This window comes from Catharus ustulatus, chromosome 9 (assembly GCF_009819885.2).
Source record: "Catharus ustulatus isolate bCatUst1 chromosome 9, bCatUst1.pri.v2, whole genome shotgun sequence".
In the NCBI taxonomy this organism is placed as follows: domain Eukaryota; kingdom Metazoa; phylum Chordata; class Aves; order Passeriformes; family Turdidae; genus Catharus; species Catharus ustulatus.
Genome location: NC_046229.1, coordinates 17,897,545 through 17,915,025, shown reverse-complemented (window position 1 = coordinate 17,915,025; position 17,481 = coordinate 17,897,545). Strand labels below are relative to the sequence as shown.

The 17,481-nt window shown below is 36.7% G+C and overlaps 1 protein-coding gene across 8 annotated transcripts in view; it reads left to right on the top strand.

Moving 5' to 3' along the window:
- EVI5 (ecotropic viral integration site 5) overlaps nucleotides 1-17,481 on the top strand; it is a 76,873-nt gene that overhangs the window by 43,697 nt on the left and 15,695 nt on the right. For all 8 annotated transcript variants that reach the window (XM_033067108.2, XM_033067109.2, XM_033067106.2 and 5 more), the window contains 3 exons: nucleotides 883-1,029; nucleotides 3,771-3,866; nucleotides 14,610-14,705. In XM_033067108.2, the coding sequence (XP_032922999.1) occupies nucleotides 883-1,029; nucleotides 3,771-3,866; nucleotides 14,610-14,705 (339 nt within the window). The remainder of the gene's footprint in view (nucleotides 1-882; nucleotides 1,030-3,770; nucleotides 3,867-14,609; nucleotides 14,706-17,481) is intronic.

Sequence of the window (17,481 nt, the reverse complement as noted above, 5' to 3'; positions counted from 1 at the left end):
CTGCTAGATGTTACTTTTTTGAAATACATCTATGCATCAAAAAAAACTAAACAAACAACTGCTTTACTTGACAAGGTTCAGCAATTCCAGAGACCAGGAGAGCATGTAAGGATGTGCTATTGAAGAGAGATTAACTAACTGCAAGGCATAAGAAAGCTGCTTTCTGACAGAGGCACCACTTCATCTATACCAACTGACCAAGTTTCCTCTTGCCTTACCCTTTGCAATTTTCACTGACTGTCAGTATCGTTTTGGTCAGTAGGGGGCGGAGAGAGCCTGCTGTCTGGCTTACGTGCATTTCGGTACTTCTCAATGTTACACATGGAGCCTTTGTGTGTGGTACAAAGCACGAGTCACAGCTTAGGCTGTGCAGCTGTCATTGGAGAAAAATGCCATTTCTCGTGGTGTGGTATGGTATGCACAGCTTCAAGTACAGATGTTGTGACTTGTACTTAAGCACTGATCTCAACTAAGGTGCCATGGTGCTTTCAGGAATTCACTGGACAGGGAAATGTGCACAGTATTTCAGACATACCTGATCTTTCATGGATGAATAGTGTTGCTAGGGTACAGGTTCACAAAATCTGCCTTACCTAGGCAGAAAATTGGGAAAAACAGATGTACTGGAGCTTTGCAATAATGTTCTTAGAATGAGTCATCTGTTTAAGAACAATTTGAATATCCTGGTCATAAACAAAATGCCATGCAAACCCTTCTGATTACACTTGGAAAACTCTGAATGCTTTTTCATCAGATGTTTTTTATTGTATTTATTGTATTTTTATCTCTAAGTCTGTTTTGTCAGACTTCTGGGAGTTAGGTTAATATCCTTTCCTTAACATGTATTTTGTTTCCTTTTTTTTTTTTTGTCATACATTTCAGAATCAGATCAATAGTAATCACTTACGAAGGGCAGAGCAAGAGGTTACCAACCTCCAGGAGAAGGTGCAGTATCTCTCTGCACAGAACAAAGGACTTCTGGCTCAGTTGAATGAAGCAAAACGTAGACAAGCAGAGATTGAATGCAAGGTAAACAACATCCTGAAAAGAATACTTGTGTACTAAAATATGTACATTTTAGTTTTGTCTGCCATTGTTGGATAAATTGTCTTCACTGAGAAGCATAAATCATAAAACCAAAATTCTTTTTACTGATTTTGACAATACCATCTTGAATTTTCCATCTTACAAAACCACTTGAGGTTTTGACAGAGCTGCTTCTTTGTGGTCCCATGAAGATAAACATTTACTTTAAAGCATGATTCTACTTAGAAAAGTGTCTGTGTATAATATAAAAAGACACTCCTCAACACCAGGTTTCCATTTTTCTTACTGTCTTGACAGTCCTATTTGTTTCTAGTGGGACCTGGATGTGTAGTGCAGTGAAGAAGTAACTTCTGTTGACTCATCAAACTCCATCACAAGCTTTTAGGAAAAAAGATAATGACTCTTAACTAGAAGAAATTGCTTCTGACTGACTTTGTTTGCCATAATCTCTGGTTTCCTAAGTACTATTATTTTTGATGCTGAAATTATTTTTACAGATTTTTTTTTAATCACAGTCTTGGTGATGTCTTTTTCATCCAACCCATAACTTATTTTGTTTGATTAGTTTTTCGTACTAAAGGTGCTCATTAATCCTTAAGAGATTGAGAATTGAGAGTATGTAGTGAATGTTCTGTTTTTATGTCGACTCTATAAAGAGCAATATGTCTTTAACCTGATTAATGAATTAGTACACATAACTATTCTCAGGGGGATCATACATTTGTAGAACAATGTGCTAGCATGGGCTAGAGAGAAGTGTGACAGCAATAGAGCACCAGTCATACTCTTTAGAGATTCTCTGAAAGTAGCTGTGGTCAATAGCCACTTGAAATATCTTCACTGACATACACTAACATTAGATCCTGAAACTTGTTTTGCAACCAATAGAAAAAAGGTTACAATTTACACTGTAAAATGTTCTACAAGTAATATTTGATTATATATCAGAAACAACAACAATTATTCCTGATTTTATTAGTAACTGGCGTTGAATTTTTTTTCTTCTGTTTTTTCAAGTTGTTTGAAATTATATTCTAGTTTTATTTTTGTCTTGGCTAGGTAGCAATATTTCTACTGTCTCAAAAATATGTATTTGGATTTTCAAATGTTTTACGCATAATAAGCTGGTATGTTGTTTTAGGAGCTTGCATTTTTCTTTTAAAAGATATTTTTTAATACTTGAGCAGAAATTAAAATTTTTGTTACCAGTTGCATCTCATGCCATGTACATTCATCTCATGTACGGCAATCATTTTTGTCACAGGTGTGTATTGTTATGTTTTTCCCTTTTTATCTGACTACTGCTTCTACAGCAAGGACTCCATTTCAATTTTTTTCTTGAAACTGACCACTGATCTTTCTAACCAGTTGTGCTAAAGAATTTACAACTTCAGATTTGTGCCCCCACCCAGTTTTGTCGTCTTTCCTGCCATATCAACTTCTGTGGTAATTGTTGAGAACACGCTCTGCTCCAGAGATAAAGCATCAGTGCCATCTAGAGCAGCACTATTGACTCATCTCTAATACCAAAGTCAAAGCAAGCCAGTCTTTCCTTCAGCTTTCAGTTAAATACATGCAATCCTGTGGACTTGTCGGTTTGGCTTCATTTGAGCAATCATGCAACAGAATTTAGCAAGGATGGCTAAACTTTGGCTAGCACATGATAGATTTCTCTGAAATGGGCTCCACTGATTACAAATGCAGTTAATTGGATCCTGTAGATTATATACCTTCATTACAGGAATATTTAAAAAAAAACAAAACCAAACAATTAGCATGTTTAGAAGTAGCTCCTATGGATAAGCTTTGATATGTTTGATTTGATCTCGGCTGTACTGCCTAATGAAGGGTGATGGAGTACTGTTGGTTTGAAGCACACGTTAAAGTAACTGAAGTACTGGAACTGATTTGCAGTAAATACAGTTTAATAACACCAACCTGCTATAAAAGTAGGTGTACCTGAGCCTAATCTGTCTCTTCCCCAGAGCTGTTTGCTCTTCAGCTGATGGTATTGCTCACTAATTATCTAACACTCTTCTCTCTTGTACCAGGCTGCTGACAATATAATATTGTTTTGTGCTCTGAAGTCTTGAGGTTGTCTCATAAAACAGGACATTTCTCTCTCTTTTTTTAAACTTAAAATACCTATCATATATAGACAAACTTGTAGGCTAAACTTACAGTGGGAGGCTGATTGTAGGTTATGTGTATTAGTATTTTATTTTAAAGTGTCTTTGTTATATACTACGACTAAGATAGCTGGACTAAATGAGGTTGAGAACATCTTTGTTTTCGTATTTAATTTTTTTATTTTTTAGGACAGAGGAAATTATGAAATAAGTAACTCTTGAGTAGTTTTGCTGTTTCTATCTATATAGAGTCCAAAATTAAAGCATGAGCTGGTTTCTTTTATTATGTTCATTATTTTTCTTAATTTACAGTATAATATTTCTGGAAAACAAGACAGTTGTCTTCTGGACCTTGAAATTGATAAAAGCAAGTTTTCAAAACTGCAGGTTTTTTAAAAAAATATTATTATAGTTTAGTTTATATTAGATTATTACATACTTCTCCTATGGGTTAAAATCAAATTTGAATTCTTTAGAACAGTGGTAGTTTGCACAGCAGTGTATTAAGTTTTCTCAGGATTTGGGGTAAAAGCAGTGCAGAGTCTTTAATCAGCTAAAACTGGTACAAGTTAGCTCCATTTGTGACTCTTTCAGAGTAAAGAAGAAGTGATGGCAGTACGGCTCCGTGAGGCAGACCGCATTGCAGCTGTGGCAGAGCTCCAGCAGCACATTGCTGAATTAGAAATCCAGGTAACAAACAATGGCATTAAATGTGAAATGATGATACTTGATACTGATTACATCTTGTACTTTGAATTTTTTTTCTTCCTCTACTGTGTTTCTTCATTAGCCTACTGTGAATACAAGACACTGCTTTGCCAAGTGGGATAATGCTGTATTGCTGAGTTCCTGTACAAGCAAAGCATCTAACTTGAGCACATACTTGTGAGCTATTAATAATTCCTTTCTTACAAATACCATGTTAAAGGCAACACTGTTTTTAACTCTGACTTCTGTTTTGGGTTTTTTTCTTGTTTTCTTGTCATTGGTACTTCTTACCAATTAATAGACTAGATTGAAAACATCCTTCATCCCAAAGAAGATGTATACAATTTTGATTCCAGCAACCATTTTTTCCTGTGCTTACTCTTCTGCTATGATCAGTATTGAAGGATTTATTGTAAAACTCTTACTTCCTATATGTAAATCTTGAAACTAGAAATATTTACTGCTACCACATCACTGTAGGATCTCAAGATGCATCCTTTGGCCTCTGTGTTGTTCCTTACACTTTCAGTTCCTTTTGGAGCTTTCACTGTCCCATGAACTTGCTGCTGCCTTGATGAGAAAACCAGAAATTGCTGTGCTTTATATTTTCTTGGCTTTGGGGAAATCATGATATCTTACTGTAGTCTGACCTTTCTATACTCATATACTGTTGTCCTGTCTGAATTCTGATGCAGAGTTTTTCTTGGTTATTTTTACTAAGTTCAAGCTACTTACTCTCTGGTTTACTTCTTTTAAAACCTGGTGTTGATATTGTGTTTCTTCCCTCTGAAATCTTTCCTTTGAGGTCATGATTTTATTATATTGCTTCAAAGCCACCTTTTCCCCATGATTTCTCAGCTAGTTGCACCTTTTTCATCTCTTCATGCATGGAATGTACAAATAAATTTCACTGAGCTTGCATGAAGAATTTTTGCTGTATTTCCTCTAGTGCAGCAGCACTAAATTTATTGAAAGTTAAAGCAATCATTTCTTTAAATCAATAATGCTTAGATAATACTTTTATCAGTACATCAGAAATACTTAGATAAGTATGGTGAGCATTGCATATGAATCATTTATCATCTAGGAAGATAACAAGGGAGTAGCTGAGTTAAGGTCAATCTTCTGTTCAAATTAACATTTTTTAAAAAGGGGAAGTTTAAAGGTTACTTCAAGCAATGTGATTTTGTAGGTGAGAAGAGAGTACTCATTTTGCATTATTTTTACTTTAGCACAGACTTTAAATGCCATCCTGCTTCCATTATTTGATTGATACACATCTCTCAAAACATAGTCAGTATCTTATGAAATGGTGACTATCTGAATAATCAGTTGGGAATTTTTTTACAGCTGTCACAGAATTCAAATTGTGTTAATTTTTTTGTGTAAATACATGTGACTTGATTTTCTGTTGTTTGATTGATCAAACCATCCATGGTCCATCCTTTAATTGTTCTCTCCTATTCCCTTTCCATAGTTCTGCTTAACTTAAGGATCCCAGAATTGCATGTGGATACCTTGTCACAAGACAGAAAGAAGTGCAGAAACATAATCTATTTTATGACTCTAGCTAATACAGCCAAAGATCTCACTGCTCTTGTTTTGTCGTAATATTGCACTCTCTCAGGTTCAGTTGTTTATCTACATCACCTCTCCTTCCTTTTCACAAGTACTACTTTGCACAATGCAATTTTTAGTTATGTTTTTATTATTTATTGTTTTTTTGTTTCCTTCCAAAGTGTATTTCAAGTTCCAGTCTTTATGGTTTTCTCAGATTACCACCTGCAAATGATTTCTTGAGTTTGATCTTTGTAAAATTCTTGATTTTATTCACAGAAGTGAGAGTGGCTGTGCTTTCTTTGTATACACTATGGAGTATGAAGTAATTTTGTGGCTGAGGTTCATGTTCATTTGATGAGTTTGCACTGTTAGGTTTTTGGTGAACATCTGATCTCAGACTTACGCTAGCATGAAAGATAACTTCTTCGATTGTGAAATACATATTTTGAGTGTGAACTTTATAATACTTAAATGATTTAGTAGAAATAAGTTCTGCTAATGTTTGTTTATTTTTGACAGTGTAGACATTACTTGAAATGCTTTTATTGAACTGCTCTGATAAATGTTTTAGATTTTTAGAGAGTCTAAGCAGATATTTTTGACCAGTGTGTTTTGCCAGCAAATATGAAACTTATGATCAAAACTTCCTTTTTGTGTACTCATGCTCAAAAGCCTTTAAAACACCTGCACCAAAAGAAATGTAATAATGGAGTTGGAAATCCTGAATTCCCAAAACTTGTAAACTATAAACAAAAGCAAATTTTAAAGGAAATTGAAAATCTAGGTAACTCCTTCCTCATTGGAAAAAAAGCTGCCTCCCATTCTCTTCTGTTCAGCTTGTTGCTGTAATTGCTGTCACCTGATGTGGGGAGCAGAGGCCCTTTTAATCACGACTTGCCTTAATGACTTGAAATGCAATATTTAATACTAGAAATGTATTTAGCAGTCTTGGAGCATAGGCACTAGGATAAAAGTACAGATGCACAGACTATGACAAATAGATCTGCTTGTCATGCTGTTTCAAAGCTGATAAAAATGAAGGGAGGAAGTTAACCTACCACATAACCTTCCCTTTTTTTTTTTTTTTTTGTGGGGAGTGGTGCTTTTCTAAGAAGCTCAAGGGATTCATTGCAAGGTCCACATGGGCCATAGCAATGCTTAACCTAAATTGCAAGGTTTTCTTTTAAATGTTTATGTAGGTGTAGGTGCAAGACAGTGATGTTAAATTTGTAACCCAGAGTATCGCTACTCCCACATAAGAAGTGATATGACGTGACACACACAAATGCTAGATTTAAATCACAGTTTCTGGGTCTCTCTTAGTTTTGGTTAGTAATAATGACAAGGATGGAGAGTGAACTATTATTCAATAACAGATGTAATTCTGCAACAAGTTGACAGTTTATTATGATGCTAAGAAGTTGTTTCTTAATATATTCTAAATGTCACCTTGTCTTGTTTGAGCAATCAGTTCATGATGCTGAGTTTTTAAACTTTTGGGTAACATATTGAAATGCAATGAGTTGTGCAATGCATGATGTATATTCTAAGTCTTTCTTTAGACTTTCTGTGCAAAAATAGCATGGAATTGAAGTATAACTGAAGTTTAACTTACGTGGCACATACCTAAGTCCCAGAAGTGACAAAGAAAAACTCTGATGCTCTAACCCTGTTACGTGGAAACAAGTTTACTTTGTCAGCAATTTTTTTCTCCTCTACCATGTCTTTATTTTTTTCTTACTTGCCAGTTCAGCTTATGTTTGGGAGGCAAGCATAGAATCACAGAATGGCCTCAAATCATCTCCATGGCCTCCTCTGGACTCACATTACTCCAAGTCTATCTTGTTCTGCTGCTGGGGATCCCACAGCCCCCAAGTGGGGTCTCACAAGTGTGGAGCAGAATCCCCTCCCTTGAGCTGCTGCCTACACTGCTTTTGATGCAGCCCAGGACACATTTGGTTTTTGGGGCTCCAAGTGCTCATTGCCAGTTCATGTCCAGTCTCTCAGCCACCTGCACCCCAAGTCCTTCTTGCCAAGGCTGCTCTTGATTTATTTATCTCCCAGCCTCTATTGATACAGGGGTTTGCCCTGACCCAGGTCTAGCACCTTCCACTGAGCCTTATTGAACCTCATGAGGTTCCCATGGGCCTGCTCCTAAAGCTTGTTCAGGTCTCTCTGGATGGCATCCCTTCCCTAAAATGACTTGGACATATTTAGCAGGTTTCTGGGCTTTGAACAGAACATTTGAGCAATTTATTAACAGATGAAGGATGGATTTTTGGATGACTGGGCTGCTATTTTTTCCATTTCCATCCTGGGGAGAAGCTTACGTAGAATCATACAATCATTTAAGATCATTGAGTCCAGCTGTTGATCCAGCATTGTCAAGTGCACCACTAAACCATGATCCCAAGTGACACATCTACATGTCTTTTAAATGCCTCCAGGGATAGTGACTCAACCACTTCTTTGGGCAGCCTGTTCCAATGTTTGACAGCCCTTTCCATAAAGAAATTTTTCCTAATACTCAATCTAAGCCTCACCTGAGGCAACTTGAGGCCATTTCTTCATGCCATTTCACTTGCTGCCTGGGAGAAGAGACTGATCTGCACCTTGCTATAACCTCCTTTCACATGGTTATACAGTGCTAAGGTCTCCCCTCAGCCGCCTTTTCTCTGAACTAAATATCCCCAGCTCCCTCAGCTGCTGTTTGTAAGCCTTAGGCTCCAAACAAGCTCTGTTGCCCTTCTGTGGACATGCTCCAGCACCTCAATGTCTGTATTGTATGACGCTCCCAAATTCAAGGTGCAGCTTTTACTTTCTCACAAGGGTTAGAGATTTACACCCTACAACTAAATGGCTTGTCCTGGTCAGGTTGCATGCAGTGTGATCCTGTTTGTCTCATCCTTTCCTAAGATTAAAAGAGTCAAGGAGTGGATATTGTCTCTCTCTGTCTACAGTAAATCAGCAAAGCTTCAGGTTTGCTTCCTCAGGAAGATAGTCTTTCTCGTTTTCAGCTGAACTGAGAGCTTCAAACTGCAGCAAGCAAATATTTCTGGCCTAACAATTAGCAAATGTTCCTTCTGATTGCATGTGGGCAGTCCTGTTGGTCCATTGATATTATTTTGGTTTTGTTTTTTTTAAGGTTTTCCCTACAGTAATTGAAAGAAGAATAGAAAAAATCAGGCAAGGTTAAATCAGTTACAAGCTGCAGTCGCTCAGCTGCCTAGGGTGAGAAGCACTACACCAGTGGAAGTGTAGGCAAGTTGAGGAAGCAGAGTGGGGCAGCTTAATCCCTTTCCCTCCATTTCTATGCAGGCTAATGACATGTAGTCTTCAAATCATCCATGGCTGGGTTGAGTTGGTATAGAGCATACTTGTAATATAAAAAAATAGTTTTACATCTAAGTAATCTTAAAGAAAAAAATATCCATAAGAAATGATTCTTTTTTGTTACGTTGATCTGGACAGACAGTAACATCACTCCTTCCTGCTGTTTCCTGGCAGATTCAGAGAATTTTGTCACATTTACCCTATCTCTAACCCAGTCAAAGCTGCTTTGAGAACATCTGTAAAGGAAATCCATGATTGTGCTAGTAATCTCCCCACAGTTTAAACTTTTAGCACTATTTCTTTAGAATGAAGCCTTTCTATGACCTCTGTTTAATAACTTTTCCAAGTACTGACTGTTCAGTAAAGAAATTGTTTCCATCTTTTCAAATTACAGGAAACCCTTTTTTACTCTTATCAATAGTGGTGTGTGATGTTAGTGATGTGTTTTTTGAAAGTCTAGAATGAGTCACTGTAAAGTCACTGAAAGGACACTAGTTACCACATCTACCCTTCTGAATATACTTCATTTACATTTTTAATGCAGTGTCTTTTGCCACAAAGTAAAAATTTTAAAGCCTCTCCTGGAAAGAGGCTGAGGTAAGTTGTTACCAACTAAATATTGCATAGTCAGAAAAGATCAAATTAAGGGTGTTAGGGAAACATCCTATCCTCCAGTCATTTTTAGTAAAGATGTTACTGAGGAACAGCAACTTTCTAGTGTGCCTGGATTTTGACTGCCTATGTAAACAATTTTGGTTTTCTGTGCGTTCAAGTTCACAGTTATTAAAATGAGAACAATCTTAGGTGTTTCCTTCTTATTTAAAATGCCTTGTTTTCTTATTGATGTATATTTCCTTTCCTATCTGATGTGATAATTGAGTATTTTAGAAAACTTGTACTCTTCTTGGGATGAACCACCTGCAACTGGAATTTGATTACACTGATCTTCTGTGTCTTAAACTTCAATCAAGCAGCAAAAGCCAGCTTAAGGCCTCCAGTGTTTTTCAGGTGGTTTCTGAAGATTGATTTATTTGTTGTATAAACCCTTTTTGATTATGAATACTAAACTTGATTTTGGGAGGCCATTATACAGTAATGGTTTCAGTTATTTTAAATCAGCATTTTTTAAGCAGTCTGTCCCTGCACTCTTCTGTTGCCAGCTATACATCCTGGCCTGATACTAAACGAGTTTGAAAGGTTTCCACATGTTCAGGAGTTCTCAGTAGCATCAGGTGGTTTTTTGAGACTAGCTATTGCTTCTTTGCAAGATGCTTTTCTCTTAGAAAGCTAGACAAATGAGGATTTAAATGTGATATGAAAACCATGATTCTCAGCTGATAGTTTTTGGTGGACAGAATTTTTCCTCATTTTAAGGAGAAAATTTTTGGAGTGCAGATTTTTCTTCTCAGGAGCTTTCAGTGTAACTCTTGGTATGCATGCAAGTACAGTCTCTCTACTACTTCACAGCAGGATGAGAGAGGTGAGAGCTTCCAAAACTGTGAAGGGGCCTAAGTGAGTTCTGTTTTAGCAGTGGGTTTTTTTGATCTGTAGAGCTCATTTCCTGCTTGGCTGCCCGTGCTGCTCCCACTGTATACACAGCCTCTGGGGCAGGGGTTGGATTGTGTATTGGCTGCATACACTGCTACAAGCACCTGTCCCTAGGGTAGAGGTGATGACCTGCCATGAGGATGTTTGTTACCCTGGTAGAGATTTCTAACCCTGCTGGTGCTGTTGGAGGTGGTCTGTCAGAGGAGACTAAAACGGAGCTGTTAAAAACCTTCAAAAGCAGTGAAATGGAGATGATGCATCTTTAATTACAGTGTAACACCAGTTGGCATTGCTTTTCTAAAAACCCTTCTGAGGAAGGGGAGGTAGGCACTGCAGTGGTGCCAATATGCAGATGCAGTAAGCCAGGGACATGGGTGTAGAGAGGTTCATTCACATGTGACTGCAGCATGTTTTAAACAAATTCCTACATTCTAGAATTGGCTGGCTTTATTTTGCAATTCTGATAATACCCACACTTTGCTTATTGATATGTTCTCTGATTTTTCCTCTGCATATAAATTTAAAATTTTAAATTACTATGGTTTGCTTAGCAACCAGCTGGTTTTTCTGTTGTGACTTCTCCAAATATCAGATTTGCTATAATAGTGCTCCCCCTCACCCCCACCACAAAAAACCAAACCAGCAACCCACATCCTATGTGTTTAACTCTAGATTTAAAAAATTAAACATGAAGATTACTAGTTGCTTATGTTATTCTCTTTTAGAATATGTAACATTTATATCTAAAGACTTCTAAATTGTATGTGGAGTCTTAACATTCAGTTTTGAACCCATACTGTTGATCTGAATGCTTTCCTCAGAAGTACAAAGCTACACAAACACACTAGTACAAACCTATTCAAACACAGTATACAAGTAATGCAGAGTTAAATGTCCAGTTCCTACTAAAGTAAATGCCACAATGGGAAGCATTAAATGAAATTAAGCTTCATTAAAGAAATTTAATTTTTCTTTTGTCAGTGTGACTGTATTGTAACTGGTAGTGTGGCCTCATCTTGACTACTGTGTGTAGTCCTGGGCTCCACTATTTCAGAAGGATATGAAGGTCTTTGAATGTGTCCAGAGGGAATAAATCTGGTGAAAGAACTGAAAAGAAAGTCCCGAGAGGTGTGGCAAAGGATTTTGGGCTTACTTAGTTTGGAGAAAAGGAGGCTGAAGGGTGGTCAAGCTCCCCTAATGAAAAACCATTAAAGAATATTGCTACCAAATTTAAGTTCCTCACATTAAAATTTGCCTTTGATTAATGAATACTCATCAGAAGGTGGGAATTATTTGCATTAAGTTCAGGTTACTTTCTAACATGAAATGTCATGGATGGTGAAACAATTTGGAAGATCATCATAATACTTTGTACTTGTATAAAAATGCATGTATTGATGAGAAATGCCTGTCTCATTTCACTGTATTAAAGAATACTGGGTAACTTAAATAATACGACAGATAAAACTTTGAAGGACTTTTTTGTTCATTAGATATAGGCAAGCTTTCAGCTGTCTCTTTATTATTTATTCTTTAAATTAGATGATTCTGATAGAAATTAAAATATATTTTAATGCTGTGGTGTCTGAGTCCTGCATGTTTTCCAGTGGTTTGCTACCACACTTGCATAAGAATCTTTAAAAGACAATGGCGTGATCACCTTAGCAGACTATGTTTTTCTGTTGGTTAGGGATGAACAGCAGCTGTAGAGAAGACAATACCTTGTCCTACTATTTTTTCAATGTCATCCTTCCAATTTATCCACTGTAGATAGACTTGTTAGCACACACAACATGGGATTATTTAATTAGGAAGCTGATTTTTTTTCCAGCAAGTTAAAAAGATCAGCTTCTGATCCCTTGCATTTTGAATGTTGCAAGAGGAAGTTACAGCATGACCTTTTTAAAAATATGTTTGTAGAAAATGCTATTGCAGGGTTACTTTTTTTTTGTGAATTGCTAGCTCTACAAAATCTGTAGTTCTGAAAAGAAAACTGAAACTTACTTGCCTTTCAGTAATAATGGACATCTTGCAAGCCAGGCTTATGCCTGCCCTTCAGCTCTGACTGTAGCTACAGTCAGTTCTTCCATGAGCAAATACACACAATTCTGTAGAATCTGTGTTTTCTTTATAGTGTTATTTCTAATATAAAAAGTAACCATAACACCACTTCAATGCAATGGAGGTGTGGAATTCCCATATGATATATGCAAACAGCTTTCAGCTATTTGTATGCCAAACCCAACCTGTTAAATGTTCCTGCTTCTGCTGGAAATTTTTAGGGTCTGACCTTGGGGCCTGTTTCATGGCCTCCTGTTCACCTGGTTTCTATGTAAGCTCAGCTGTTTATTACACTTCTGTTTTAGAAGGGCTATGGCACCTCTGTTCTATTTCTGCTAAAACCTTGCTTTACTGTTGCATTTTGATTGCACAGTGTGTATTGACACAGTAGAGGCCATAGAGTAAGAGGCTGAAATGGTCTGAAAGGCTGAAAGTCAAGGTTTCAAACAGAGGGAAAGGACTTAAGCATTTCTCCCATATATTTCTTCTGCCTCAAGAGATCAGGTCATGCTCATTGTGTGGAATCTTAGTGTCTGACAGCAAGGCAGATTTTTTTCATATGGTGATGTATTTTTATTCTGCAGGTTATGTTACTTTTGTTTCATAGGCCAGTAATCATTCTCACAGAGAGAGATGATGGGGTTAGGCTACATTTGGGATATTTTTTATATATTTAGGACAGGAACCATAGTTAATATTGATACTACTTTTGTGTGCGTATGTGAATTTGGCCATAGATTACCTTGGAAACTAGGTTCAGTGTGGAATTATGCATTAAAGAATTGTGGGAATGAACAGTGAATATGAAAACATTATTTTTTGAGTAGTTTTGTAACATATACCTCACTGCAAGAAAAACAATGCCTGAAAAAAAAGAAATATTTCTTTGATATTGCCAATACTGACAGTGTTCTAGACTGTTCTCTTCACTCAGCAAAAGGGTTTGGAAGGTAGCATGTTATCTCTCCTCATAGTTTTGTCCTGGGGTTTATATTTCAGAGGAGTGTTTCAAAGGAACCTCTCCATTAAAGCTTTTTGTCTTGCACTTTGATGAGCAGTTAAGACTTTTCATTCTAAAAGGTATTTAACCTCTCTTTGCTAATGGCTTTCAATTTGGCTGTTGAAGTAAACTGTTTTCGTTCTTCAAGTGTAATTAAACCTTCAGCAAAATGAGCTGTAGGTAGAAAAACAAGATATTCCCATTATATTTGTATCTCTGTAATATATTGCTTGTATGTGATTTACAGTCAAGGTAAAAAATTACATAAAATCAAGATGCTTGCATTCTCTAGAGCTGGTGGCTGCTTCAGAAATTAGCACTTAGCTGGAAAAAGGCAAGAGCAGAGTTGTTCTGCATTTTATTATTAGCAAGTAGAAGACATGGAGTGCGTTCGTCATCAGGTGATTGTTTATCTCAGATCTGCCATGTTTGTTCAGTCACACTGGGATTCCCTTTAGGGACAAGGTGGATACCAGTGCTGCAGGCATTCAGTGCAAGTGAACTCTTTCCAAGCATCCTGAAATGCAGGAGCTGCATTTGATTGACAAATGAGGGAAATGTCATATTCCTCTTCATGTATTTTCGGTTGGTTGGTTTGTTGGGAGGTTTTGTTTGGTTTTTTTTTACTTGCCAGATTTTCTGTATAGCTCTTGAAGCACTGATATTAGGGGACATTGCTCTCTTCAGTTATACTCTCTGGAACTCCTACATGACAAATGCCACAATATTTTGGATGTTACAATTCTTCTTACGGGTCAAAAGAAGCTTGCAATATGGAGTGTTTCCTGGTGCATGTCCCACAGTGAAAGGAAAGAACTGTTTTGTTTACTCAGAGACAAAAGGAAATTTCTTGTTGCTAAATGTAAAGTTTACATTAGTGAAAATAACATACACTAAGATATGTTCCATGTATTAATAGTATTCTGTAGAGGTGGTTTAATAAAATGCAATCTCATGTACTTAGGATGTGGATTCCACCTGTGAAGATGTTAATTCTTCATGCTCTTCTGTAGAATCCTGCCTTGTGCTATTGAAAGAGTCAGCTTGATCTGAGCCACTGTCACCTCTAGATACCTGCTGTAACTTCAGCCAAATGAAAGTGCTGGGGTGGTGTCTGGGAATAGCTTCTGTTTGTGACAAAAATATGCAGACGCTAAAATAAGACTTTTAATATAGTAAATCTTTGAATAATTTGAATATTATTCCTTTTTTAACCAAAACAGAAAGAAGAAGGAAAAATTCAAGGGCAGCTTAATAAATCTGATTCTAACCAGTACATCAGAGAACTGAAAGATCAGATAGCTGAGCTGCATCATGAAGTAAGTGATATTATACTACAGTTTCTAATCACTTGTACCTTTTGTCCTTTCACCTGTGACAGGTTCTACTTATTTAATAGTTTAATAGTTATTACATCTTCCGTATCTATTTTTGCTAAGTACATTATTTTAAAGAATGCAATAAAACTCTTATACATGAATCTTGTCTTTATCTTGGAAGGTCAACAGAACAAAATAGCGTTTAGTTGTGTGATTTGACGTTAAATGGAACTGGCATTTATGTTCTGTCTTGACTTTTTCCCTTATTTCATGAGTTGATCATATTTGTGTTGCATTTACTCCATTTGGAACTGCATATATGAAATAAGCCCCTTTATGTCTTTATTTGCTACAGCTATTAAGGCTACTGTACTTAGAAACTAAACCTCATTTGTGCAAGTAGAAGAATCCATGCGTAAATTTTCTGGATCTTGCTTTGTAAGGACGAATTTTATATGGTAGTATACTGAGATTGCTAAAAAAAAAAAAAAGGATGCTTGCTTAACACCAGTTAACAGATTTTTAAGTTTTAAACTGCCAAAACCTTCAGTCTATGAAATGTCTGTCTTCAAACTTCCTTGCTCTAATAGTTGTAGTAACTTTCTGTTAGTTAAAAAGATCAGATGGTCTTGAAATCGAAATGGCTTATGTAACTCCTGTACTCACTGGCTAATTTCAGTTCATGCTGCACTGTGAAGAAATGTCTTTACCTAATACTCCATCGTGTGCAAAATGCCTGGTCATCTTTGCAGCAGTCTCTTTCTAGCCTATTCATACACAGCTCTGAGAGTGTTGCTTAAAACCATGGGATTATAGAGAAATTCAACCTAATTGTTTCTTGCCTTTTTGCTTTTGTTAAATAAACACATCCTTTCTTTAAGTGTAGCTAGCGTTTTCATAACAATCTGAGTAGATCCAAGCATTTAGGGTCAATCCCTTGAGACTTATAACACAGTTGAGGATCTTGGAATGTTGTCGGTGCTATAGATCACTATGCTATAGATGGAGGATAGTCTCTAGGGCCATCAGTCCAGCACCTTTACCAATCACTAAGCTCACTTAAAACCAGATTTAAAAATCAATAACCTGGCTTTCTCCCTTAAAACACTAATTAGTTTTTTTTGTTGTTTGCTTGAAGAATTCCCAGAAAACCAGATATTTAATCTATTTTTGCGTTATGAACAAAATAAGGCACTGTACTGACTTTTTTTCTCTGCTCACTGTAGGCTTAAAAGGGAAAAGTAGAATTAATGTTGGAGAGCTGTTACATAATTTTCTCTATACAAGCATTTGTTATATGCCTGGCTGAGCAACTGAATTGTCATGAAGGCAGACAATATATGGTACATCTGTCATGTGTACAAGTTAGTGTGAACAGGTTGGAAAGAAGATGAGGTTCGTAAACTCACAGAATAATAATTCTATGTAATACCAGCAGTCTAGTCAAATTTTCATCAGCATTTCTATTTGACAGAAGGGAAATGCTATGAAGAATTTCAACAATAGCAGAGTCTGAGTAGTTTCATGTAGAAGAGCACTCTTCCAGATATGTGCTTTGTGATGGTTAAATTTTTAATTTTCAAACTAGGTAAACACTAGAGGAAGGAAATAATTTTAGGATATATAGGAACAGTAAGAAGAAATGGTTTGACTGGATGATTTCACAGATCTTTTCTGACTTTAGTCATTCTGTGATTTTATGAAACTCTGTATGTAGTAGATGTGTGCTACCTTGGCAGCATTCTGCATGTTTCTTTAAACAGACTTTATTCAAGCCTGGAAGTGTTTGTTTACTAATGACTTATTTTCCCTTTTCCCCTTACTGTTACCGATCTATTTGTCTAGTTTTTAAATAAAATCTTAAGAGGGAAAGCAGTGTTTCCTGCAGTGTTTCCTCAAAAAGCAAAATCTGATGAAAATGGCAACAGGAAGAGGCAAAAATGTTTTCTCTCAACTGCTAAATGTTAGGCGAAGTATAATTCAGTCAATACCAGTTAAATAAACAACTTCCTTAAATCTGCACTGAAGTGTCTTCATGCATACATCCATTAATGACCATGTTCTTTGTTTTTTGGGTAGCTACTTTCTGATTCTACTTCTGCAAAAGCTAAAAGAAACGTTACACATTTGCAAATGCATCTTCCTGAAGATAGGGTGATGGTGTATGTGACATGCTGACCGCAATCTCCCAACTGGTTAGCATGTAAAAGGCACTGGAAAAGGAACAGAGCTCTTGGTGACTGTATGGTTGCCTTCTAATGCATTGCAATTGTGGAACTTTAAACTGCACATAAATGCAAATGTTAATTAAAGCAAAAGTTATAATTTAAGGTGGGGGTGGGATGCATATGTGTGAAATAAGATTAAATGTCTTGGCATGGCCATTGGTGTTGATTCTGCTTATTTAACTTTTTTTTCCTCTCCTGCATTTTTACGCTGCATTTTTACACCAGGAAAGTTGCAAGTTCTCCATCTGAAGGATGGAACAAAATAATGACAAAATCTTATATTGAATACAAGTAACTGCAGACTAAGTCCATATTCTGGCCTTTGGATAAACACTGTTTTGTGCCTTTGGGCAGCAGTGTGAATGTAAATGTTTTTTGTGTCAGTGGAGCCTGGAGGAACTGCGTACTTTAATTCTATTCTGTGATATCATCCATCAGATGGCGATGGTGCCAAGTTGTGGCAACGCAACATCCATTCTAATTGCAGAGCTCTTGTGAAAAGTCTACTGTTCATCAGTGTTTGCAGGCCAGGCTAGTAGCCAGGCACA